This window comes from Nelumbo lutea, chromosome 4 (assembly GCF_056320005.1).
Source record: "Nelumbo lutea isolate HS-2025 chromosome 4, American lotus-T2T, whole genome shotgun sequence".
NCBI lineage: Eukaryota > Viridiplantae > Streptophyta > Magnoliopsida > Proteales > Nelumbonaceae > Nelumbo > Nelumbo lutea.
In genome coordinates this window covers 23,697,151-23,725,087 of record NC_142687.1, presented here as the reverse complement: position 1 = coordinate 23,725,087, position 27,937 = coordinate 23,697,151, and the positions used below count along the sequence as shown (strand labels likewise).

The window sequence follows — 27,937 nt, the reverse complement described above, 5'->3', positions numbered from 1 at the left end:
TTGTTGTTGTGATGCCTAGATATGAATAACGATATGGGCAATATAAATGGGGGATCGATCCTTCATTTTCTAAGATCCTGGACATGTATTGGGGTATGAGTATCCCATTTTATATCTTTATATCATGCTTTCATATAGTTTTTGAAGCTGTCATTTCTCAAAACTTGTTTTACCAAGTTTAATTAAACTTTTAACATAAACAGTTTTCTTTAATAAATTAGTACGGTCTGTTAATACTTACAAGCTTTTATATTTTAAAGCATACTCTAGAAGTGTCCATATAGTATGTAGAAGAACTACTGAAGGGTAGTTTTGTAACTGTACCATTCTATACTTTATTTTTTCTTTCTTGTACTATAATAGGCATGCACTTTAGTGTACAAACCCTTTTTATTCTCTTTGTAAGGACAATATTGTCTATTCACATAAATTTAATATAAATACGTCTTTCTGGGTTGGTTCGATCTGACTGATCAACCTTAACAGATCTGGACTTTTGTCTCTCTCTGCTCTCTCTCAAGTTGACATGGTATCAGAGCATGCTACTCTCTGATCCTTTTCTCCTCTCTCTGATCAGTGTGACATCTGTTGTTACTGCCGATTGAATCTGGATTGTTTTGATTTATCCAAAGATCAGTTTTCTTTGTTTTGCGCATCCTAGGAGATAGATTTTATTAGATCTCTCTCATATGACTTCAGTTTGCAGTGAGATTTGAAAGGAAGTGTTGCCTAGGCCCTCTCATCATACTCTGAAAATATCATTGAGATTTGAGAGAGATCTATACATTTCTTCTAGGCGGCTGCACCCAGACTTTCCTTTTCTGGACTGTGTTTCAAGTTTTTCGTCTTTTGCTGAATCTTGGACGATTTTTGGTGACTTATGGCTTTGGAAAAGAGTGAATTCATTTCCGTCAAGTTTGATGGGAGCAACTATGCTCTCTGGAAATTTCATTTTTAGTACATTGTTGAAGGGAAAGGCATGTGGGGTTACATTGACAGTTCCACTCCCATGCCTGATGCAAGTGATGTCAAAGGGCTGAAACAAAGGAGAACCGAAAATGCTCAGGTTACATCATGGATACTTGGGTCTATTTCAATGGATGTCAGTATCCCGATGAGAGGTTTCAAATCTGCCCATGACATGTTCGAATACCTAGAAAAGGTATATCAGTAATCGAATATGTCTAGGCAATATCAGATCGAAATCAATATCTTCTCCTATGTTCAAGGGGAGAAGAGGATTCATGAATACTATGCAGGATTTATAAACCTTTGGATTGAATATGAACTGGCTCACTTTGGGGATCTTTCTACAGATTGTTGTGTGAAGACCATGAAGAAACATCTTACTAAGAGGAAGACCATGCATTTCTTGATTCATTTCAGGCCTGACTATGAAACTCTACGCTCCAACATTCTTAGTAGAGAACCAATCCCTTAACTAGATGCAATTCTTGGAGAGTTGTTATGGGAGGAAACACGTCTTCTTACTTTATCTACACTTGATCAGAAGAAGGAACATGGGATTGATACTGTGTTCTTAGCCACCAAGCAGAAGGGTAATAAAAACTTCTCGAAGTTGTAGTGTTATGAATGTAAGGAATTTGGTCACGTGGCATCCCACTGCAAGAAGAACTTTTGTACTTACTGCAAACAACAAGGACATATCATTGTGGAATGCCCGACTAGGCCTCCTAAGAAGGGACAGCATAAGGCTTATCAAGCCTCAACCGAATCTGCTACCACTGATGCTTCCACCTCATCATCAGCCCACAACTCAGATGCCCAGTGAAATCTGACTGAAGAAAGGATCCGTGAGCTTATGTCTTCAGCTATTTCTTATGCTTTTTCTGCTTTTGGTCTGGCTTGTAAGTTTGCTTTTATGTGTTCATCCCCGTGTCACATGTGAATTATTGATTGAGGGGCCTCAAATCACACGACTAGGGCCTCCTTTGGTCAGTCTCCTAAACCTAGATCCTTTGACAACCATATTATTACTGCCAATGGTGATTCTTACCTGTATATGGTTGTAATGATTTGTTCTTATCCACTTCTTAGACCAAGCCCTTTCATCTTTCCAAAACTTTTTTTGTCCCTAAATTGACTACTAGTTTAATATCTGTAGGACAACTTGTTGATGATGGTAACAATGCTTTATTTACTCTTGATGGTTGTTTCATTCAGGACCAGCACACTGGGGAGATGAAGGGGAAGGGGCGTAGGCTTGGGAGGCTGTTTGCTTTGGAATTCGAGACTAAGAGATCTTCACCGGAATCTCTCCAAACAGACCCCGATATGCACCGGGACAGAGCCAGTGTGGGTACTAAGGTCGGACCCACAGATAGACAACTAAACCATGACTTCCACCGTAGAAATGCCGGTGAGATTGGATAGCCGTCGCCCCAATAGAATGATCCGGGCTGTGGGCCACGAACAATGTTTCGACCTAGTGAGTGTTGGTACGACCGGAAGGTTGCCATGAGTAAGTTAGTTTGGGGGACCGAAGGTAGTTCTTGTTTGCTATTTGTTTCTCCTTGTTCTTCTATTTCTTCATGTAATAATGTGTGGCATTTATGGCATAGAAGTTTGGGCCACACTCATGCTAAGAATTTGGGTTATTTGTTTTCCTCTGGCTGTTTACCTTTGAATACTACTTCAGTCAAGAATATTGATAAATCTTGTTTAACTTGCTGCTATAGTAAAAGTCACGTTTTACTTCCATCTTTTACTGAACATGCATCTACACCTTTTCATCTCATTCATAGTGATGTGTGGTCGTCTCCAGTCATCTCACGCTTGGGTTATAAGTACTTTGTATCATTCATTGATGACTATACTCGTTACACATGGGTTTACTTTCTTCGAAAGAAATTAGAAGTCTTCTCCATGTTTAAAAAATTTCATGCTATGGTAATGACCCAGTTTAAAAGCACCATAAATATTTTGAGGTCAGATTCAGGGGGAGAGTATTATGATGATGAGGATGGTGAGTTTCAAACCTATCTTAAACAACATGACATTCAGTCCCAGAGATCTTGTCCGAGTACTCCTCAACAGAATGGAGTATCGGAGCGCAAGAACCGTCATATTGCTAGTATGGTGTGGTCTTTGATACAAGATTCACATGCTCCCCTTACTTTCTGGGTGGAGGTGACCCGCACTGTTGTTCATCTCATCAATAGTCTTCCTACACCTGTCCTTGAAAATTCTTCTCCTCATCAGTCCTTATTTCATCGTCCACCAAACCTATCCATCCTTCGTGTCTTCAGATGTGTTTGCTTTGTCCATCTCCCTCCCCATGAACGCACAAAGATAACAGCTGAATCAACTGTGTGCTTTCATGGGATACAGTACGGAACACAAGGGATTTCTCTGTTATGATCCCAAAATCCATCGGTTGCGCATGTCTCGTAATGTCATATTTCTTGAGAATCTCTCATTATTTGAACATATTTGTAAATTACCTGCACCATCCATCTCTATTCTGCATGATTTTGGATCTACAGGTGATTCTCCTTCTTTTCAGCCTCTTCAGACGTACTTCAGGAAGCATTACTGTAAGTGTCTGGTCATTCCTCTCCATCCACCATTACTGTAAGTGCAGATTCTCCTCCTGAGGATTTACCTTCATCTATTCCTTTGCGTCGGTCATCTCGTATTTCTCATCCACTTGATCGCTATGGCTTCTTTTCTAGTCATAGCTCATTCTCAGCTGTTTTGTCATCCACAGATATTCCTAAGTCTTACAGCCAGGCCGTAGCAGTTAAGCATTGGAAAGAAGCTATGGATTCAAAGGTTCAGGCTCTATTGGAAAATGACACATGGGATCTTGTCTCTCCTCCAGATGCCTCCATAATTGGTAGTTGGTGGGTTTACTCTGTAAAACTCAAATTTGATGGTACTCTGGATAGATATAAGGCCCATCTGGTTGCTCAAGGCTACAAGCAAGAGTATGGAATTGACTATGATGAAACTTTTGCACCTATGGCTAAAATGACAATAGTCCGTTTACTACTTGCTATTACTGCCCTCAAACAATGGACAATTCATCAGATGGACGTTAAGAATGCCTTCCTCCATGGAGAGTTACAGGAGACAGTTTATATGAAACCACTTCCCAGCTACTGTGACAATCCTCAGTTGGTGTGTAAATTGAAGAAATCCTTATATGGCCTTAAACAAGCTCCAAGAGCTTGATTTGATCGCTTCCATACAGTAGTGTTAGAAGCTGGTTTTCAGCAGAGTGCTTCAGACTACTCTCTGTTCACTCTTAAGCGGGCTTAGGGACTGACTCTTCTTGTGGTATATGTTGATGACATCTTTATTACTGGAGATGATGTGGATGGTATTACCAATCTCAAACTCCTGCTTAGTAACTCATTCAAAATGAAAGATCTTGGGTCAGTCACATACTTCCATGGACTTGAAATTCAAATAAGTCATTGGGGTTACTTCATCAATCAACAGAAATATGCTTCTGATTTGGTGTCTCTTGCTCATTTGACTGATTCGAAACATGTTGATACTCCTCTGGAGCTTAATTGTAAGTTGAGTAAAGATGAGGGTGACCTTCTTCTTGATGTTACTTTGTATAGACAGCTTGTAGGTAGTCTTATCTACCTCACCATGACTAGACTTGACATCTCCTATGCAGTTCAGATTGTGAGTTTGTTTCAGATCCACGTCAACCTCACTATTCGGCAGTTCCCCGAATTATTTGTTATGTACAGAGCACACTATCATATGGCCTATTTTTCTCATCCTCTTCATCCACACAGCTTTGAGCTTATGCAGATGCTGACTAGGCCGGTTGTTCTGACACTCGTTGCTCTACTACTGGCTGGTGTATATTCCTTGGTGATTGTCTGATTTCTTGGAAATGCTAGAAACAACAAACGGTTTCCAAGTCATCTACTGAAGCCAAGTACAGAGCAATGTCTTCAGTCTGTAGTGAAATAATCTGGCTTAAGGCACTCCTTCATGACATGAATATTGATCACTCATCTGTTATTCCTGTATTTGCAGACAACATGAGTGCAATCAAGGTTGCAACCAATCCTGTATTTCATGAGAGAACTAAACATATTGAGGTGTATTGTCACTTCATTCGCGACCTTCTTCGTGCGGGTCACATCTCTCTCTCACATGTTTCATCGGGTCTACAGCTTGTGGATCTCTTCACCAAAGCCATGACCAAAGCCTGACATAATTTCCTTGTTGACAAACTGATGTTTCTACCCCAGTATCAGTTTGAGGGGGAGTGTAGAAGAACTACTGAAGGGTAGTTTTGTAATTCTACTATTCTGTACTTTATTTTTTTCTTTCTTGTACTATAATAGGCGTGTACTTTAGTGTACAAACCCTTTTTATTCTCTTTGTAAGGACAGTATTGTCTATTCACATAAGTTTAATATAAATACATCTTTTCTGGGTTGGTTTGATCTGACTGATCAACCCTAACAGATCTGGACTTTTGTCTTTCTCTCTGCTCTCTCTCTCTTTCTCGAGCTAACACAGTGTTCAGTGTCATATGAGATACTTATTGTCCGACACCAGTGCGCTGCATATTCATGGGTATCTGGGTATCATAGTGTTGAAATCCAGCAGTTTTTTTATGTTTTTCTTGTTCATAATCAGTAGTTAGTGTCATTGGGCCATTAGTTGGTGTTGCTGGGCCCAAGGCCCATTAATTTATATTGTTTTTTTGGGACTGTTTTTATGTTATTAGCAGTAGCCGCCCTATTAAGGGCATATTGATCTTTGTAATCAATCTTTTTTTATGAATATATAAGATAATAAGAAGGGCGGCCATATCATTATTGGCTTCTCCCCATCTCTTATTCTCTTTCTCTTCTTCTCTTCTCACTAGGAACTCTCCCTTCTATTCTTTCTCACTGTTATCAAATCAGATTATTGTTTTTCCTTTTCTACTGCTTTGTTGGTGTTGGAAATTTGTGACTGTGGAACTGGAATCTTAGCACTGATCAGAGATGCTTTATATCCTTTGCAAATCCTATGCAGCATTCTATATAAATTCATTATACAACACAAGAAGCATCTCTTTTGCTGACAAACCATTGTCAATGACTGCTGGAAACATTATCAGCAGAAAATCCTACAGAAATTTAACTTAAGCATGCTTGCATGTGTGTGTATGTATGCATGTGTCAAAAAAAATATCTTGTAATCCTTAAGTAAGTTATTCATAAAAAAAAAAAACAAAAAGAAAAAGTAATCCTTTAAGTAAATCAAATCAAGCACAAACTGGATTAGAAAAGGTGACTCTGCATCAAACTTCATTGAACAAAATGACCAAATTAGTTCCCCAGGCAACATCTTTACATTAGTAACTGCATCAAGGCCTGTATTACTTTTTATCCCACCTTTTACCCCTTTCAGTACACAACAAACCTACTTCAAACTAGATAAACTAATGGAAGTTATATTGCATAAATGGTAAATTCTCTCTTTCCTGAAAGCTATATCAATTAGGTAGAGATGCATACATGCATACGTTACTTTATTGTGTTTGCATATAAATTCACTTATTCTTTCTGGGGGGTCTTTAGGTGTTGAAGATGGTTGTTACCAGGATTGGAGTCTTGACCTTCTGGTTGCCAGGAAGGTAGGAAGTTGACTATGGTGGTCATATTTTGCTAGCTTCTGATATGCATACTCTACCAAGTTCATATACTTACTCTTTTTCAGAATTTGGTTGATCCTTGACTTCTTTCTTAGATTTTGGGGACGGAGAGGCTTCCAAGGTTTTCAAATTCTATGATTCTTGAAGGTGGAAGCATCCATGTAGATGGAGAAGGTAACAATTATAGTTTGTACTTGACACAGTTGTTTTATGATATTGTATATTGCGATATTGTCATTTTGGCTTTGTAATCCAAGAAGATATACTTTAAGCCATATTTTAATATTTAACCTACTTATTTTTCTTATTAAATACCCAACTAAATCATTAATGGATCTCATTAAAAACTTGAAATAGATTAAATGTTCTTAATCTTTTTTTTTTTTATCAGTAAGAGTTGATTGACTTTATTTAAATATGAAGAGAATGATACAGAAACTACTCTCCAAAATTTTGGAGAAGCAGGAAAGAAGGAGAAAAAACAGGCAACCATATCACTGAAACATATTTTCACCAGTTACAAAGCTAATCTCTTGTGGCCAATTCTATAAAGCAAAGAAAGGATCTTTCTTTGATGCTTATAAATATTATTCCCATTTTTTTCTTCTGATGCTTATGAATGTTAACTAAGGAACATCATAAGATTGTTATTGATTCGTAGAACATCTAGGTTATCATGTTTAAGCATGCACTTTATCAGGAAATTCCATGTTCTTCTCTGAGATCTTTGTTATCAAATACTTGCAGGCTGCAGAGGCATCTTATGGATACTACCATGAGGGAATCACTTGTCTCCCTCCTTTCTTCTCAAATCTCTACTACTACCATGAGGGAACCACTTAACTCATCATGGTCCTTGACAAGTTAATAGAATTTCTTCTTTGAGGTCACTTGGTGTTTTTCATAGTGCTCTCTTTACTCCTACATAGTTCTGAACTTCGAATGTTTTCTTTTAGGCTTACTTTAGCCAAGGGATCTTTTATGTCCTCAAGGTTCAGTCTTTGAAGATCACTAGGAAAAAAAATTATTCTCCTAAATCTGCCTAATCTCTGGATCCTAGCTTCTCCCTTAAGTTCCCAGCAACTACTCCTTAGAGCCACTAGGACTACCATGGAACATTCTCAATTCTCCTAACGTTCCATCCAAAGCACAGACTCCCACCTCTCTTAGCTAAAATCCTTTGAGGAGATTTATGGGTTCAATTAAGAGCCATTTGAATAAACTATTTTGGATAATTTTTTGTTGTTGGTTGCTTTGACAGCTAATGTAGCTATAACATCAGCGGTTGTGTGTGTATTTGTACAGGTGTATGCAAAATGGACACTGGTTGTTTATTTCCTCAGAATTTTCGGTCTTGCTATGAGACACATGTTGCAATGATAATTTACTTTATTTTCACACCTTTTGTGACCTATCAATCAATTCTCATTCTTTCTCCACCCAATATAAATTACAGTTGGCCTAACTTTTTAAGAACTTGCATTAGCAATCAGCATATTTACAGCCTTCTGAAAATACAGTTGTCATGATTTGATTTTAATTTGCATTTTCTTTTCTTCTTTCAGGGACTTGCCTCACCACTGAGGAGTGCCTTCTAAACAAGAACCGGAATCCTACTTTGACTAAAGAACAAATAGAGGATGAGCTTAAGATGTATCTTGGTGTCAGGAAGGTTATATGGTTGCCTCATGGATTATTTGGTACTTACTCATGCTTGGACTACCATTAATAGATTATGCTTATGAAATTTGTTTTTATTTTACATATGCCTTTTGTATCTAAATGTTTTATATGGTTGCCTCGTGTAAATGGGTTTTGGGATGCATTAGGAGTTGTCACTACTTGGTGCTGGTAAATGGAACAGTAGTGGATTTCTTCCCAACTTTGAGAGGAATAAGACTAGGAGACCCACTCTCCCCCTTTTGTTCATCCTAATTACAAATGTTTTAGGAAAAATTGATTCATAGAGCTGACTCAAGAAATTTAATAAGGGGTTGGAGGGTAGGAAGGGAGGAGATACCACTTACCCACTTGCAATTTGCAGATGACACAATACTTTTCTGTGAAGGTGGGAACATGAGTTGGATTAGGAACTTGAAATTGGTGATACAATTGTTTGAGCAAATGTCAAATCTAAAGATAAATTGGGAGAAGAAGTTGCATAATGGAAGTGAATGTGGAGGGAATGGAGATTAGGGAGTATGTAGATACTCTAGGGTGTACAATCTCGGAGTGACCTGTACAGTACCTAGGCCTTCCCCTAGGAGATAACCCCAAGAAAGCAAGCTTTTGGATTCTGGTGGTGGAAAGATTTGAGAAAAGACTTGCTTCTTGGAAGAAGAGTTATCTCTCTTTGGGAGGAAGGATTACATTGATTAGGTCTACACTAGCTAATCTACTTGTTTATTTTCTATCAGTATTCAAGGTCCCAACAGAGGTCTTTAACAAACTGGAAAAGCTAATGAGGGACTTTTTGTGGGAGCCATGATAGGAAAAGAGGGACCATAGGGTGGTGTCGAAGGTGGTTACCAAAAGCAAGAAACAAGGAGGTCTTGGGATTGGAAATATAAGAAAAAGAAATATGGCTTTACTGGGGAAGTGGTTATGGAGGTTCCCTTTAGAGAATGTAAGTTGTGGGCTAAGATAGTGGCTAGCATTCATGGTCGGGAGGACAATGGGTGGGATCCTGGAATTTTGGCAAGGACTACTAGTGCTTCGCCGTGGAAAGCCATCCATGACCTTCTACCAGTTTTCTCCCCTTGGGTTAGGTATGATTTGAACTCAGGAAACCTCATTAAATTTTGGGAACAAACTTGGGTGGGGGACACTCCTTTAATGTACCAGTTCCCTTCTTTGCATGCTCTCTCTGATTTGAAAAATGAGACCATTTCTTCCTTCCTAGTTCCTTCTTATTCTGCTTCTGGATTTGAGTGGAATTTGGGATTGAGAAGGGCTGACAGGGATACAGATTTGGATAACATTTCGAACCTTTTGGCCATCATTGAAAACGTTTTCTTGGACCCTTCAAAGGAGGACAGCAGATTTTGGACCCCTCACCCTCGGGCTCTTTTTCATGTGCATCTTTGTTCAAAACCTTAACTCAGCAACCTGCTCTTCCTGGTTTGCCTTTCCCTGTTAAAGAGGTTTGGTGCAAGCCCATTCCTCCTCGGGTTAGGAGTTTTTGTTGGGAAACTTTCCTGGAAAGAATCAACACAAGTGATCTGCTTCAAAGAAAGAAACCCAAGACTTGTTTATCCCTGCATCGGTGTATTCTCTGCAAGGCAGATGGGGAATCTGGTTACCACCTTTTGGTATCTTGCCACTGTGCTAAAACTGTATGGGAGTGGGTTTTCTCACTTTTTGGGTGTACCTGGAACCCCCCAATGAATGTTCAAAGTTTGTTTTCCCCTTTCATCTTCAGCTGGCCAATGAAAAGAGGAAGGATCATGTGGAGGTGTCTGAGGGCTGCGTTGTGTTGGACCTTATGGGAAGAAAGAAACTCAAGAATTTTTTCAGAACAGGAAAGAAACATTGCCAATGAGTTACAGTTAGCAAATTTGGTGATAGAAGGGGATTCAAAAGTGGTGGTGGGCTGGCTAAAGGACCTGGACTCTATAACCTGGTGCTACAGAAATGAAATGAAGAAGTTTAAGTGGCTTACTAGGAATATGAATCTCAGGATACAGTGGGTGAGGAGATCTGCATATGGGATGGCTGATGCTTTGGCTAAGCAAGGGGTGAATAGGGATGTATTGTTTTGGGCTCCATTGTAATTTTCTTTGCTCTTTGCTTTTTATAGAGAGGTAGCATCCCGTGCCTCTCTAAGGGATGCTTGTAAAGTCTTATCTTAGTTTAATAAAAGCTCATTTTTTTTATCAAAAAAAAAAATGAAGAAAGAAACATTGAGAACCTAATGGAGTTGATTCACATTAGGGTAGCACATTGGCTGAAATCTCTGGATTTATTCATAGACTTCACTGTGGATGACCTGTTGAGAAGTTGGAAAGAGATAGCAAGTTCTACCCAGGTTAAAAGGGACATAAGTCCCTCTTGGATACCTCCCCCCTTGGGCTTCCTAAAACTGAAATTCGATGGCAGCAGCCTTGGGAACCCAGGTTTGTCAGGTATTGGGGGAGTATTCAGGAATGAGGAGGGGATTGTTTCAGCTACTCTGGCCCTATTGGAGAGGGTGACTCTCTAAGGGCTGAGGTCTTGGTGGCATTGGAGGGAGTTCAAAGAGCAAGGGAGTTGAACATTAGGAGACTGATAATTTAAGGGGACTCGGAGGTGGTAATAAGATGGCTAAAGGAAGACAAGACTGCTATGTGGAATTACAGCAATGAAAGAAAAAATTTAAATGGCTGGCAAAAGATATTGAGATAAAATTCAGTTGGGTGAAGAGATCTGCTAACTCATTTGCGGATGGGTCAGCAAAGCAAGGGGTGATTAGGAATTCTTTGTTTTGGGCTCATTTCTAATCCTGTAATTTTGTTTTGTTGGTTGCAAGGGAGTTAAGATAGCTTAACTCCCTCTGCTTGTATATATACTTCTTTAATCTTAATGAAATTCTTGGTTATTGATAAAAAAAAAAATAGTACCATTTGTTTTAAAAGGCAATGGAGATGTGGCACTGAGGCATGTGCCATGAGGTGAGGCGGAGCCAAAACACCTTACCACAAATTTGGACATACGCCTCACCTCCTCACTCCTCATTTAAACAACACTAAAACTCTGAAGAAAAATAAAAATATATTGATAAATGATGCTCTGCATTGTTCAATAAAACTACATATGGTTGGTTACAATAAAAAATAGACATACAGAAACAAACCTACCATGATATATAAAGCTGGAAATCTTACCCAAGTCACAAAAGATATCATATATTCTTAATCATGAATAGAACAGATACATTGAAACCCCAGTTTGTAATGTTTGGTCTTCTTCACAAAGGTATTATATAAGAGAATTATATGAAGTTGTGGTCTCCACCAAGATAATTAATTCAGCAATTGTGTGAAAGTTCCAGATACTTGAAATTTTCTCCTGTCCAATGCATGCTGATAATTTCATTAATTTGACTGTCATATTCTTATTTCTTATGTTTGCATGCTTCTCAAGAGATTACAATTTTGTATCGTTTAAACAACAGTTTTTGCTAATGTTCTTTTAGGAAAAAAAAGGTAGGTTTTTTATTTCTGTATCATGTAGCTTTGAATCGTCTAATCTGGGATTTTACAGGGGATGATGATACTAATGGTCATATTGACAACATGTGCTGCTTTGTGAAGCCTGGTGTGGTCCTGTTGTCATGGACTGATGATGAATCAGATCCCCAGTATGAGCGATCCTTAGGGGCATTTTCTGTTCTCTCCAACTCTACAGATGCCAAGGGAAGAACATTAGAAATAATCAAAATCCATATACCTGGGCCACTTTATATGACAGATGAAGAGTCAGCTGGAATTCAGGTTACTCTTTATCTCTGTCTCAACAAAAAGCAGGATAACACAATTTAGTTGCATCCTGGTTTGTTGAAGATTGCTTAACAGTATTATGGTTAATTACTATATGATTAATTATCCTAAATTTTGCTTAACAGATGTTAGTGAGTTTTGATATATTACCAATGATAAAAATGTTGGTATGTTACCACATTTGATTTTGTTAGCATAACTTTAAATACTATTATAATTGATTATTCTTGTTAGTTTTGTGTTACTGTCATCAAATTAACAGCATGGCAACTATTATTATTACAATACTTTTGCATCCCCGTGTTAGTTTTGTATTTCTCTACCCTTTTACTTCCTTTCTTCCCTTCGATTAAAGGATAGCTTTGATTTATTAAACAAATTTTCAAGAAAATGGGTCATAAGATCCTTCACATGCCTTGCACAACTGCAAAAGTTAATTTACTTTCTTATCACCTAGGCATGGCCTTACTGTGGTTGTGAGGCCACCATAAGTTTTCATCTTTTTGTACCTAGATGATTGGGACCCACAGTTGAATGGGTTCTGTGGAGAAGAGTTCCTATTACCTGGAAATCAGCAGTCAGCTGAGTCTTGGTCATCTTAACTACTGATCAAGTTAAAAACTTTTGAAGAGCACTATTAGAGCTTCTCTTCTTTCAAAAGGTGCCACTGGAACCTTTATATTACCAATGATAAAAAGTATATAACCACATTAGATTTTGTTATTATTTCATTGGATAGTATTATTACTGATTATTCTTGTTAGTTTTGTAGTACCAATGATAAAAAAAATGTTTGTATTAATATTAAATTGTGTTACTATTTGATCATCATTTGTTTTTTGAGAAAAGGTAGAAGTTATACTAATCAAAAGAAACCCTTGTATTATTGGGGGCTGTACATTGGGAATAAACAAAAACCAAGGATATGCTATAAAACCATTTCTTGACTGCTTATAAAAAGGGTTGTCAAACAAGGGGAAAAGAATTGTAGCTTCTTCCCTCAAAAGTCTGTGATTTGCCAACTATGAATGCATCATTTCCATAACTCTTTTAGTTACTTATGCTAAGCTTGCACTATTTTGAAATATCCTGGCATTTATTCCCTTCTAATTAGCCCAAAATATAGCTGCTGGAACTATACCCCATGCCACTCTACCCCTCTTGCCCAGGCCATCTGGCCTCCAGTTTTAAAACTCCAAAACAGATATAGGGAAGCAGCCCCTGACTGCAGATAAACCAAGTAACTTCAACCAGATATTAAGTGAGAAGACACAATGAAGTAGCAAATGGTTCACCGATTCTGAACATCCATCACAGAGCATGCAATTGGCGTTATCTACCACCATCCCTCTTCTAATCAAGTTGTCCCTAGTAATTATCTTGTCCCAAGTGGCTATCCATATGAGAAGAGCTATTTTAGGGGGCGCTGTAACATACCAGATTTTGCTGCTAGGGAACTCTATACCTTCCAAACCTGCCAATCAAGAAAGATGATTGATTATAAAAGAGCCTGAATTCTCCCTGGTCCATTTTCTTCTATCTGCTCTACTAATATCCACCTATTCATTGTACAGCATCTGCAGCAGCTCCAATATCAAAGGCATTTCCCAATCATTTAAATCTCTACAGAACTGAGGAGATCATAATGTTCCCATTATGCATTTGGAAACATCCAACCACACAAGCAGTCCTTCCAGAATTTAACCTTTTGGCCAATACCCACATCAAATCTTAAGCCTTGTCTGAAGCTGTTCTATACTTTCTCAAATTAATAGCATAGTAACTCTTATTGTTACGTGCTTTCTCATCCCCTTCCCTTCAGATTTGACCACTCTAGCCTTTTACTTTTTTTCTTCCCTTATATTAAAGGATAGTTTTGATTTAGTAAACAAACTTATAAGAAAATGGATCATAAGATCCTTGATATTGTCTTGCACAATTGCAAATTATTGAGTTAATTTACTTTCTTATCACCTAGGCCTGGCCTTGCTTTGATTGTGAGGCTGCTGTAACTTGTCATGATGTATGTATTCAGATGATCAGGACCCATGGTTGAATGGTCTCTTCTGAGAAGAGTACCTATACCAATAAATAAGGAGTCAGCTGACTTTTGGTCATCTAATTATCGGTTAAATGAACAACTTCCAAACAGTGAATTAAAAGGCGCGCCTAGTCCTAGGTGCACGCCTGGTGCGCTTAGGCATGTGCCTGATGCGCCTTGCGCCTCAACCCAGGCGGGCACCTTTTTAAAATTTTGCGCCTTTTGGTTTTTTTGTTTTTTTGAGTCTAACGCCTTTTAAAAAAGGCATGTGCCTTTTTTCGAGTCTCCGAGAACCCTCTATTTGCTAATGTTCATTCATTTATTGCAATAAAATATCTTCTTAAAAGGCAATGAAAGTTATAAAATCATTATTTTTTATGTGAGAAATAAGAATTTCAGACCCTAACATAGACTTGTTCGAGCTTGCCTCGAGGGGCATGGTACAAAGGCGACTCGTAGAATCAAGAATGCAATATGTTTTACAACACATTAGCTACTTGAAGCAATTGGAAAAAAAGAGGTTGTGGGTTTTACATGCTTGAAAATGCTTTATATGTGTTAAAATAATTTAGTTGCTGATGTTAGGGCCTGTTTGGCTATTTAAAGTGTTTTTTATTTCGTTTTTTCTTTCTGTTATGTCTGTTATTGTACTCAGGGGCACAAGGGTCTTTTCCTTTGTTATTTCTGCCACCCTATATATATTAAAATAAAGGCTGGCGCCGCTAGTGCTGTTACATTGCAAAACCCTTCTTTATTCCTTCCTCTCTTCTTCTCCTCTTCTCTTCTCTTCTCTTCTCTTCCTCTTATTTCTGGTTGGCCATACTGTCAAGATGGTATCAGAGTGGGAATACTGATTAAAGAGAGCAGATTGAACAACCTTACTGAGAGAACAATCGAACAGACTAGAAAAACTTGGGCGGAACAGAAATCTGATTCAGGACTGAAAAAACAGCTACAACTGGTACAGTTCTCCCTGTTTTTCTCTTCTTTACCCTCCTTGGCAATGTGCCGAGTGAAAACCCTATGAGTCTGGGCGACTGAATGCTGTCGAATCTATGTACCCCCTGTTTTTTTGGATCGTGTGATCCTATTCATATGTTAAGACAACTATAGGTCAAGGATGACCTGTCTTCTCAATGGTTTGATTTGACTATATGTAAGAAGGATCTCTTCTGCTGATTAGTGGCTATTAGACATTCTGGAATTCTGGTAGGTTGGGACTGTTAAAACTATACAGGTCAAAAATTTGTCGAATATTACCTCTTGGTACTGTTTGTGCTCAACTTGGTTGTTAAACCCAAGTGTGTGGGTGTGCACTGAGTGGAGCATTGTTTCGTGGAGTAAGGAGGGGTCCTAAGTCTGGTGTTTGGGACTGATTTATTGTTTGACCATGTCGATTGAGAATTCTGCTACTTCAGAGATTTCAGGGAGCCACAATAGAGTGAGTGGGGGAATGGATATGAGCTTTCCCATGGCTGTTATTCCCTTTGATGGTCTGAATTACCTTGAGTGGTCTAGGGGAATAAAACTCTACATAATTGCTAGGGGGAAAATAGGATACATCAATGGGAGAGTGAAGGAACCGAAGTATGGAAGTGTTGAGCATGATAGGTGGAACCAAGAGAACAGTATGGTGATGTTTTGGCTCTTGGTTTCAATGCTGCCACAAGTAAGGAAGACTTATATGTGGGCTGAAACTGTTTGTGAGATATGGGAACAAGCGAAATCCACCTATTCAGAGCAGAAACACTATGCCAAGATATATTAACTACAAGCTGAATCCTCTACTTGCAAGCAGGGAGAGAGGAGTCTCTCGATGTACTATTCTGATTTGACATCAATATGGAAAGAACTTGATCACTATCAGAATGTGAATTGGAAGTGTGATGAAGATGAAAAGGCCTATAAGTCACTTGTATCTCAGCAGTGAGTGTTTGCCTTCCTCCTAGGGCTAAATCCGTCATATGAGTCCATCAGGGTGCAGATCTTGGGTAGTAAAGACTTGCCATCAGTTCAGGAGGTGTATACCTTGGTGTAGTCAGAAGAAAGCAGAAGAAGTGTGATGAATGGTGTAAAAGGGGAGTCAGTTGCCCTAGCTGTCCAAGGAAGTTCAGATACAAATGTCGGAGGTGGTTTTAAAAAGGGTGACATTCAGAAAAAATCAGATTATAAGAGCAAGCTTTGGTGCACTCACTGCCAGAAGACACGACACATGAAAGATACATGTTGGGATCTCCATGGAAAACCTAAATGGGCACAGGATTTGGGTAAGAAGTCAGCACCTGTTCAGGGCAAGAAACCAAGCCAGCAGAATCAAAAAAGGTATAACTCAGCTAATATGGCATCGACAGAGACTAGTCCTTCGATAACTTAGGAGAGACATCCCAGTTCTGACCCTAAGGAAGATATTATCAACTCATTCCGTGAACATTTGGAATTGTATGGTAGGACTCTCTGCCAGATGGATTTTGGGCCTACTCCTTCTACCTCGTTTGTGTCTACATCAGGTAATGCCACAGCCTTCCATGTGTCATCTCATACTATTGATTCTCCTTGGATTATTGACTCCGGAGCATCAAATCACATGACCGGTAAGTCTAATTTGTTTCAGACATATAACCTTCTCTTTGGGAGAGATAAGGTAAGACTGGTTAATGGTTCTTTTTCTACCATAGCTGGTCGAGGCACCATACCTCTCCCACTTGGCCTTACTCTTCCTAATGTACTGCATGTTCCGAAATTACCTATTGGTTTTTTGTCTATTAGTAGTCTGACTCACTCCTTGAACTGCTCAGTCACTTTTTTTCCGTCTTCATGTGTGTTTCAAGATTTGACCTTGAGGAAGACGATTGGTAGAGGAAGCATGGTGGATGGTCTCTACGTGTTGGAGAATAATGCTGGTCTAGTGGCGACAGAGTCCACGAGTTTGTCAAGTGAGAGTCAAGCCTATTTATGGCATAGTCGTTTAGGTCATCTTTCTTTTGAGTCGTTAAAAGTTATGTTTCCAAAGTTGTTTGAGTCATTGTCAGTGAGTCAGTTATAGTGTCAAACTTGTCAGTTGAGTAAGCATTGTAGAAGTTCTTTACCTTTACGAAATAAAAGATCTAAATTTCCATTTCATATTGTTTATTCTGATGTTTGGGGCTCTGTTACTCTACCTACTACGGTTGGCTATAAGTATTTTGTTACCTTGATTGATAATTATTCTAGATACACTTGGGTTTACCCTATGCAATCTCGAGATGAAGTGCCACAAATTGTGAAAGATTTTCAACACATGGTGTTCACTCAGTTCCAAACGGAAATCCATATCTTCCAGTCGGACAATGCGAAGGAATATTTCCATAGTGATCTCACGAAGTTTTTTGCTCCGAGTGGGTCACTTCAGTGAAGCTTTTGTGCCAGGACACCCCAACAAAATGGTGTGGCTGAACGGAAAAACCGTCACCTTCTCGAAGTCGTTCGTGGCTTGTTGATTCATATGAATATGCCAAAACAGTTCTAGATGGATGCAGTCTTGTGTACGACATATATCATCAATCGCATGCCCTCTCGGCTACAAGAGTATAAGGCTCCACATCAGCTCTTGTTCCCTACAGCCCCGCTGTCCACCATTCCGATGCGTGTTTTTGGGTGTCGTTGTTTTGTCCATAACCTATCCCCTACTCGTGGTAAGCTTGATCCTCGGGCTATTCCTTGTGTTTTTCTTGGTTACCCTTTATCTCAAAAGGGGTATCGTTGCTATGATCCCATTGCTCGCAAGTACTATATTTCCATTGATGTCTCATTCTTTGAGAATCAACATTTTTTCTCGGTTTCTCCTCAGGGGGAGAGTAGGGTTGAGGAGAAACAGGCGACGACTCAAATTCAACTACCTTCTTTACCCGATCCTCCTCCATTCCGGGTTTTTCATGATCGCCATAAGAGCCAGCAGAGTTCAAGAGCCGTGGAGCCTGACACTATGCAACCAACATCATCGGATTCATCCGAGGCAGATCCGTCTCATCAACCAGGTACACTTGCTCCCATTGATATATCTGCTCCTTTAAATGTTGATTCACCTGTCATCGATGATCTTAATATTCCTATTGCTAAGAGGAAGGGTGTTAGGTCTTGTACCACTAATCATCCTATCTCTAATTTTGTGTCCTATGAGCATGTTTCACCTTCGTACCATGCCTTTCTCTCTTCTATGGATAGTGTCCCCGTTCCTAAGACTGTGGCAAAAGCGTTGTCAAAACCTGAATGGGCAGATGCAATGCAGGAAGAAATTGACGCTTTACACAAAAATGGCACTTGGGAGTTGGTAGACCTTTCTGAAGGGAAGGAAGCAGTGGGGTGCAAGTGGGTGTTCACAGTGAAACACAAGGCCGATGGAACTGTTGAAAGGTACAAGGATAGACTGGTAGCAAGAGGCTTCGCACAGGTATATGGAGTGGACTATGCAGAGACTTTTGCTCCAGTAGCCAAGGTGAACTCTATTAGGATTCTTCTTTCCTTGGCAGCAAATCTTGACTAGGATCTTCATCAATTGGACATAAAAAATGCTTTCTTGAATGGTGACTTGGAAGAGGAAGTGTACATGACCCAACCCCTAGGGTTCTGTGCCAAAGGCAGTGAACAAAAGGTGTGTAGGTTAAAAAAATCTCTATATGGGTTGAAACAATCACCTCGGGCTTGGTTCAGTAAGTTTCATTTAGCAGTTCAACAGATGGGGTTCAAACAATGATAGTCAGATCATACTCTATTTGTGAAAAGAGGTGAAGGTAAAATTGCAACTTTTATTGTGTATGCGGATGACATAGTGATCACAGGAGATTGAGAGGCTGAAATCCGGAGACTGAAAAAATTCTTAGCCACTAAATTTGAGGTGAAGGATCTAGGCCCCTTATGATACTTCCTTGGAATTGAAGTTGCCCGCTCTCACAAGGGCATCTTTATTTCCCAACAGAAGTATGTACTAGATCTACTAGAAGATACAGGCAAATTGGGGGTAAAACCATTTGATTCACCTATTGAACCTAATCACCATCTGGGAGACAGTCAGGGAGAGTTTTTGAAAGATGTAAAGATGTTCCAGAGACTCGTGGGGAGATTTTGTATTTGTCTATGGCCAGGCCTGATATTGCCTATGCAGTGGGTGTCCTTAGTCAATTCATGCACAGCCCTAGGACAACTCACTTTGAGGCTGCAGAGAGGATCTTGAGATATCTCAAGAAGTTTCCTAGAGCTGGTTTATTGTTCCAGAAACACGGTCACTTAAAAGTGGAAGTATATACTGATGCAGATTGGGCAGGAGCAGTCAATGACCGAAAGGCTACCAGTGGGTATTGTGCATTTGTAGGAGGAAACCTTGTCACATGGAGAAGCAAAAAACAAAGTGTGGTGGCTAGATCCAATGCTGAAGCAAAGTATAGAGCGATCTAATGGGGTTGCGGAAATGATGAGGATGAGAAATCTGTTAGGTGAATTGGGTTTCGCAGTAAGCAATCCTATGTCACTCTACTGTGACAATAAAGTTGCTATCAATATTGTTGCTAATCCAGTTCTGCATGATAGGACGAAACACATTGAAGTGGACGAGCATTTTATTAGAGAGAAACTTGAAAGTGGAGAAGTGTGTACACCATATGTCAGCTCAGAAGAACAACTTGCAGATATCTTCACCAAAGGTCTCCATGTGTGGAACAAAGATTTGTGTGACAAGTTGGGCATGATTGACATCTATGCTCCAACTTGAGGGGGAGTGTTCAAATAATGTTAAGATAATTTAGTTGCTGATGTTAGGGCCTGTTTGGCTATTTAAAGTGTTTTTTATTTCGTTTTTTCTTTTTGTTATGTCTGTTATTGTACTCAGGGGCACAAGGGTCTTTTCCCTTGTTATTTCTACCGCCCTATATGTATTAAAATAAAGGGTGGCACCGCCAATACTGTTACATTGCAAAACCCTTCTTTCTTCCTTCCTCTCTTCTCTTCTCTTCTCTTCTCTTCCTCTTATTTCTGGCCGGCCATACTGTCAAGAATATGGTTGCTTTTATTTTTTAATTTTCATTTGAATACGCTTTACATGTTATGTTTATGTATTTTAATTTTAGATAATAGGTTTTTTAAAACATTTATTTTAAATTTCAAGTATATCTTTTTTACGAACATTATGTTTAATATTATTTTATTTTTTGACATTTTTTTTTAATTTTCTGACTTTTTTTATTTTATAGCTTTTTTTTGTAATTTTATGCCTTGCTTAAAAAGGCGTGTGCCTCGCCTTGCGCCTTGCACCTCAGGTGCAAATTGGCCCTTGCACTTTTAAAACACTGCTTCCGAAGCAAAGAGGCTCCGGTTCAAGCCTCTGGAAAAGTTGGTTGACAGAGTTTAGTGTTTGGTGTTGTAAATTGGGTTCATGGGGTTTCAAGTTGTTGGGAGTGTGTTAAGAGGTGTATCTGTCCAGTTGATGGATTAAAATTATCTTTAGTTTGAGATGTTAGGGGATATATGGGTTTCGGTTGGGTGATTTGTTTTCTTTCCTGTTGATATATATATAAATTCTGGATCTCATTTTACTTGTAAAGTCTTGTGGTTTAGGGTGACATTGTGTTATGGTCTTTCTTTTCTCTTGGGTGACTACTGATCACCTTTCTTGTATCTTCTTTTGCTGTTCTAGTAAATTTTATTTTTACTACCAAAAAAAAAAAAAAAAAACTTTTGAAGAGCACCAATAGAACTTTTCTCCTCTATCAAAAGGTGCCATTGGAAATTTGCAACACACAGTGCAATCATGTTTCAAGGAGAACTTTAGCTCAGCTATCTCTACAGTGGGAGCCACTGAACTTTGGGACCTTTTTCCAGAGATGTTTTTTTGTCAATAAACTGTCTTATACTTGCAGGAACATCATTATCTGTAAAATTTTGAAGTGCAAGCTAAATCCTAGCAGTGTGGATAATAAATGAGGTGTTAATGAAACTTATAGTTTAGATTTTATATTCAGTACAGTTTTAGATTGGTTTTTGACATGTACAAGGGAACACTGACGTGTTTCACTTAATTCACAACTTTATGTAGCCAGATGAGGACATTAGACAAATGAAATTTTACATCTTTCTGTCATCCAGTCGTAAAATATTTTCATGACAGGAAGTTGATGCCAAACCAAGACTAGCTGGTACAAGACTTGCTGCTTCTTACGTAAACTTCTATATTGCCAATGGAGGGATCATTGCACCAGCATTTGGTGATAAAAAGTGGGATGAAGAAGCATATCGTGTCCTCTCTTTGGCCTTCCCAGATCAAGAAGTAAGGCATAACTGTCTTGATCATCATTTGGTTGTACTATTTGTTTTTATATGGTATTTGTTAAAGGTGCTAAATATTTGAAAGTAGAAGTCCACAAGATTGAATATTGCATAAATTTGTCTTGAAGAAAATAAACAATCAGTAATCAATTTTTGTTTGATAATGGGCTTGACCTGACAACTCAATGGCTGGTATGATTTATTACTACAATAAAGTTGTATGTTCCTAGCAAGGTTTTAAAACAGAGGCGTGACGTGAGGTGTTATACTACCTGGGGGGGGTGAGGCGTTAGCTTCCTGAAAACAAAGAGGGATAAGCCTTCTCAAGAGGAGGGAGGGGAGGAGGAAGAGAAAAGGGAGGAATTCTTGTTTTTCTTGTTTCTTGTTTCATTCTTTTATCCCTTTCCTTTCTTTTCTTTGTTTTCCTTCCTAATTTCTTTTCGTGAGGTGTGCATGAGGCATACACCTCTGGTACACCTCATGTACCTGAGGCATATATTTTAGAAGCATAAATGCTTCCAGCATGCACCTCTGGGCATTTTAGGGGTGCCACCAGGCATACAACTCCGATGTCTTTTTTAAAACACTGGTTTCCAGCATGGAAAACCTAATATATGCATAAACATACAATGAAGGTTGGTGCGCTGGGGGTAAAGTACTTTTTAAATTTATGTTGCTATTATCTTATTTCAATGTAAGACAAACCCTAGATAGGTCGAACTGATTATTGCTTTTATATGGTATTTGTTAAAGGTGCTAAATATTTGAAAGTAGAAGTCCACAAGATTGAATATTGCATAAATTTGTCTTGAAGAAAATAAACAATCAGTAATCAATTTTTGTTTGATAATGGGCTTGACCTGACAACTCAATGGCTGGTATGATTTATTACTACAATAAAGTTGTATGTTCCTAGCAAGGTTTTAAAACAGAGGCGTGACGTGAGGTGTTATACTACCTGGGGGGGGTGAGGCGTTAGCTTCCTGAAAACAAAGAGGGATAAGCCTTCTCAAGAGGAGGGAGGGGAGGAGGAAGAGAAAAGGGAGGAATTCTTGTTTTTCTTGTTTCTTGTTTCATTCTTTTATCCCTTTCCTTTCTTTTCTTTGTTTTCCTTCCTAATTTCTTTTCGTGAGGTGTGCATGAGGCATACACCTCTGGTACACCTCATGTACCTGAGGCATATATTTTAGAAGCATAAATGCTTCCAGCATGCACCTCTGGGCATTTTAGGGGTGCCACCAGGCATACAACTCCGATGTCTTTTTTAAAACACTGGTTTCCAGCATGGAAAACCTAATATATGCATAAACATACAATGAAGGTTGGTGCGCTGGGGGTAAAGTACTTTTTAAATTTATGTTGCTATTATCTTATTTCAATGTAAGACAAACCCTAGATAGGTCGAACTGATTATTGCTTTTATATGGTATTTGTTAAAGGTGCTAAATATTTGAAAGTAGAAGTCCACAAGATTGAATATTGCATAAATTTGTCTTGAAGAAAATAAACAATCAGTAATCAATTTTTGTTTGATAATGGGCTTGACCTGACAACTCAATGGCTGGTATGATTTATTACTACAATAAAGTTGTATGTTCCTAGCAAGGTTTTAAAACAGAGGCGTGACGTGAGGTGTTATACTACCTGGGGGGGGTGAGGCGTTAGCTTCCTGAAAACAAAGAGGGATAAGCCTTCTCAAGAGGAGGGAGGGGAGGAGGAAGAGAAAAGGGAGGAATTCTTGTTTTTCTTGTTTCTTGTTTCATTCTTTTATCCCTTTCCTTTCTTTTCTTTGTTTTCCTTCCTAATTTCTTTTCGTGAGGTGTGCATGAGGCATACACCTCTGGTACACCTCATGTACCTGAGGCATATATTTTAGAAGCATAAATGCTTCCAGCATGCACCTCTGGGCATTTTAGGGGTGCCACCAGGCATACAACTCCGATGTCTTTTTTAAAACACTGGTTTCCAGCATGGAAAACCTAATATATGCATAAACATACAATGAAGGTTGGTGCGCTGGGGGTAAAGTACTTTTTAAATTTATGTTGCTATTATCTTATTTCAATGTAAGACAAACCCTAGATAGGTCGAACTGATTATTGCTTTTGTGACTAAGAATATAGAATGTTCTGTTAATTTTAATGAAAATTAGTGAAACATACCAAAATCTTCCCCTTATTTAAGGGGCAAACATGTTTCATGAATTCAAGAAAGTTACTCTTTTCAGTTTCTTCATGAAGTATGATTTGATGGTTGGTTGGTTTGTTCAGATTGTAATGATAAAAAATGCAAGGGAAATTTGTTTGGGAGGTGGGAATATACATTGCATAACGCAGCAGCAACCAACCTGTCAAGCAGCATCATAAAATGTGAATGGCATATGATGGGAGTCATGGATAACTCTGTACTTCGAAACGAATAAGCTGTACCATTGGCTAATGCAAATGTTTGCTCTTTTATGTTATTAATTTTGTAATTATCATTAGAAAGCTTCAGTGAAAACACTGCTCTTTTTTATCTATTTGAGATGGTTTAGCACCTAAGCTAATGTTATTTGGGAGAAATGATCTTTTATGTATTTTCTGAGATACCAAAAACCAAAAACCACATGTGCTAATTTGTTTCTCAAAATAAATTTGAAGAGATAAAGACATCAAATTGTGCTTGGATTGATTTTGGCTTCTCTTTTCATCTGAATTCAGCTTTAATTCAGAGGCAACCTTGAGGAATGAGATTAGGAATAATATGACAATCGTTGAAAACAATGTAATTTGGTTTTATTCCTTTTTTTTTTTTTTTGCTCTCTGGGAAAAAAACTACTATTCATCAGATCCAATGTGCTTGACAATAGGTATTACCTTGTTTTCTTAAACAGAAACATCAGTTATATGACTTACATCAGCAATGATTAAGAAAAAGAAAATCAAAATTATGCATTTTGGGGAATACCCCCTTTGCGTGAAATGAGAAAGTGAAACTCATAATAATTGCTTCACAGTAGTCCCTACATAATTAACGATACCGATGTATTGAGTATCGGCATCAGCATCAGGGGCCATTGTACAGCCTTGACATGACAAGCATAAGAACGTGGTCTCAACTCTCAAGGCTTCAAGAGCGAGCGACGGTGGTGATTCACCACCCTGGATAATCATGGTCTCTTGTGGTGTGTGATCATTGGGCTGATGTTGTAGTGTAATGATAGATGAAGGGGTTCGACACTTCCACTATAATATTGGAAAGACATAATACCGGAAAATTCTGTAATCAATCAGGAGAAGACATTTATCAAAATTCACCAGGGGGTGATGGGCCAATAGACCTACCTGTTCATGGGCTGAATTGGCCCGGCTGAGGTAAGGTTTGCCTCTTTGGTTACAGAGAATTGTCTAGGCTCAAATCTGAGTCCAGTCCGGTTTGACCATCAATCCTACATCTTGAGAGTCTCAAAGCTGAATTAAGCAAATTTTATTTTATGTTATTATTAATAATATATTAGTAAATGTTAATATATTTATTATTATTTATTAATATGTCTTATATATATTATATATACTAAAGGTTGGCACACGTGGCCTTCTTTTCCCGCAAGAAAAGGTTGGCACACGTGAATTCATTTTCTCCGTGCGAAAACAACAGGATGGGCCTTCCCTATGAAACCAATCACCTATCCTTTCATTTCACATGTCTTTCTCCCCTGCTTCCCTCTTCTCTCACTCTCTCGTCCCAGTCCCTCTCCCTCTCTGGTACGGTTGAAAACTTGAAATGAATCAGATCAGTGTAACTTATTCGGAGTTCATTTGTTCTTCCAAACCCCAAACCCTGCTTAATGTTCGCACCCCGATTCGTTTTATTTTATGTTATTAATAATAATATATTAGTAAATGTTAATATATTTATTATTATTTATTAATAATATATATATATATATATATATACATATATATATATATATATATATATATATATATATATATATATATATATATTTAATAGGAAATGGGTGCTCTCTGCATGCATGAAATGAAATCTACTCGTGCGAGTAGATCCCATGTGAGAGTAACCCAGATCTGTAGTAAGGGCAGTATTTCCCTTTAATTACTGCCATTATCGATTATACATAATTACTGTTATTATAAATAAAAGTAATTACTGATTATTACAATAACTAAGTAATGTAATTTAATAATTACTGATTATTACAGTAAATTAATAAATATATAATTAGAGATTATAATTAATAATTACTGTTATTATAAATATTGTTAATAACTAGATATTTACTTTAATTTTATTTTAAATTAAAATTATAAATACTGTTAATAAATTTAGTAACCCGGTTTTAATAATTATTGATTATTACAGTAACTTAATAAATATATAATTAGTGATTATAATTAATAATTACTGTTATTATAAATATTGTTAATAAATAGATATTTACTTTAATTTTACTTTAAATTAAAATTATAAATACTATTAATAAACTTAGTAATTATTGTTATGTTAAAAATAATTAAAATTTTTATTAAAATCGTTGTTATTGATTATTTAATAAAATATTATAATTACTAACTATTACTCATAAATACTATTAATTTAATTTAATTTTGGTAATTATTAATTTAATAAATATTGTTAATAAATCCTGTTCATAAATTTAATAATTACTGTTATATTAAAAATAACTAAATAATATTATTAAAACTATCATTAATGATTATTTAATAAAATATTATAATTACTTACTATTATTGATAAATGTTGTTAATAACATTCTAACAACCGACGGTTCAACCATCCAGTTCAAATAGATGGTCCATTCTGACAATAAAAATTACAAGCAAAAAATTATGGAACCGATCTAGCCACCAGTTTTTGGGTCAACGGTTCGATCATCCGGTTCAAATGGGTGGTCCGTTTTGACAACAAAAATTATAGGCAAAAAATTTAGTGTGTGAGGTCCATTAAGTAGTATCATATGTGTTATGTCATTCGAGAGTGTGACTCATACGACCCAAAAACGAAATCATTCTGGCCATCGGTTTTTGGGTCAACAGTTCGAATGGATGGCCCATTCTGACAACAAAAAATTACGGAACCGTTCTGGCCACCATTTTTTGAGTTGACGGTTCGACTGTCCAGTTTGAACGGATAACCCATTCTGACAACAAAATTTGCAAACAAGAAATTGAGTGTGTAAGGTCCATTAAACAATATCATACATGTTATGTCATTCATGCGTGTAACTCATACAACTCGAAAATTGAACCATTTTGGCCACTAGTTTTTGGGTCGACAATTCAACTGTTTGATTTGAATGGACGACCCGTTCTAACAATAAAAATTAAAAACGGCCAAAAACCATTGAACGAGTCAATGGGTTGATGGTTCGATCACTCAGGTCAATGGGTCGTTGACCGATTCAACGGTTTTTGGCCAAGGACCGGGGTTGGGGTAAAATTGAACCAATTGCCTAGACGGTTTCCAATTAAAAATAAATAAAAAAGTGGATGACCCATTCTGACAACAAAAATTTGAGTGTGTGAGGTTCATTAAGCAATACCATCGTGTTATGTCATTCGAGGGTGTGACTCATTCAACCTGAAAACAGAACCGTTCTAGCCACCAGTTTTTGGGTCAACAGTTCGATTGTTCGGTTCGAACGGATGGCCCGTTATGACAACAAAAATTAAAAAAATGGCCAAAAACCATTGAACGAGACGATGGTTCGATTGCTTGGGTCAATGGGTCATTGACCGATTCAACGATTTTTGGCAAGGACCAAGATTAGGATAAAACAAAACTGATTGCCTGGATGGTTCCCAATTAAAAATAAAATAAAAAATGGCCAAAAACCATTGAACAGGTCAACAGGTTGACGGTTCGACCATTTGGGTCAATGGGTTATTAACCGATTCAATAATTTTTTGCTAGGGACCGAAATTGGGGTGAAACGGAACCGGTTTCTTAGATGGTTCTTGGGCCGAAATGTCCATTTGTCCGGATCAACAGCAGTTCAAAAACCATGGTTTTATGCATTTGGATTTTCACTATTCAAAAGTTTCTTCTACAATGGGTTTTATTCGAGTGTGTGCGGTATATTCTTTTTTTTTTCATTTTTTTCTTTTTTTGTGTTTGATTTTCTTCTTCAAGATCCTCCAAAACGGTCTAGGGTTTACCACCATTTTATTTCTTCCCTTTTTTTTCTTTGTGTTTTCTTGTGCATTGTTTTTTTTTTCTTATAAGACGATATGCTTTGTCTCTTCCTTTGATTGCATGCATGTTTAGCTCCGTCTCAAAGCGGAACTTTGGAGTCGATTTTCTGTTTTTTTTTTCTTTTGTTTTTTCCAATTTGGTGGATGTACCCCCAATTTTTTTTTTTTTTTTTTTTTGTGTTTAAGGTCACTTTGGATTTATCTTTCAAGGTTTTGGAATCCCTTGCAATGTCCACCCTTCCTATGATTACGACTATAAAGTTAATTT

At 37.8% G+C, this 27,937-nt stretch overlaps 1 protein-coding gene across 1 annotated transcript in view; it reads left to right on the top strand.

The window, feature by feature from the left end:
• EMB1873 (porphyromonas-type peptidyl-arginine deiminase family protein) overlaps positions 1-24,109 on the top strand; it is a 40,444-nt gene extending 16,335 nt beyond the window's left edge. The window contains exons 5-10 of the mRNA XM_088984105.1: positions 6,570-6,625; positions 6,739-6,817; positions 8,209-8,343; positions 11,885-12,114; positions 21,294-21,452; positions 23,722-24,109. Of these exons, the coding sequence (XP_088840231.1) occupies positions 6,570-6,625; positions 6,739-6,817; positions 8,209-8,343; positions 11,885-12,114; positions 21,294-21,452; positions 23,722-23,817 (755 nt within the window). The 3' untranslated portion in view covers positions 23,818-24,109. The remainder of the gene's footprint in view (positions 1-6,569; positions 6,626-6,738; positions 6,818-8,208; positions 8,344-11,884; positions 12,115-21,293; positions 21,453-23,721) is intronic.
• Positions 24,110-27,937: the final 3,828 nt, after the last annotated feature.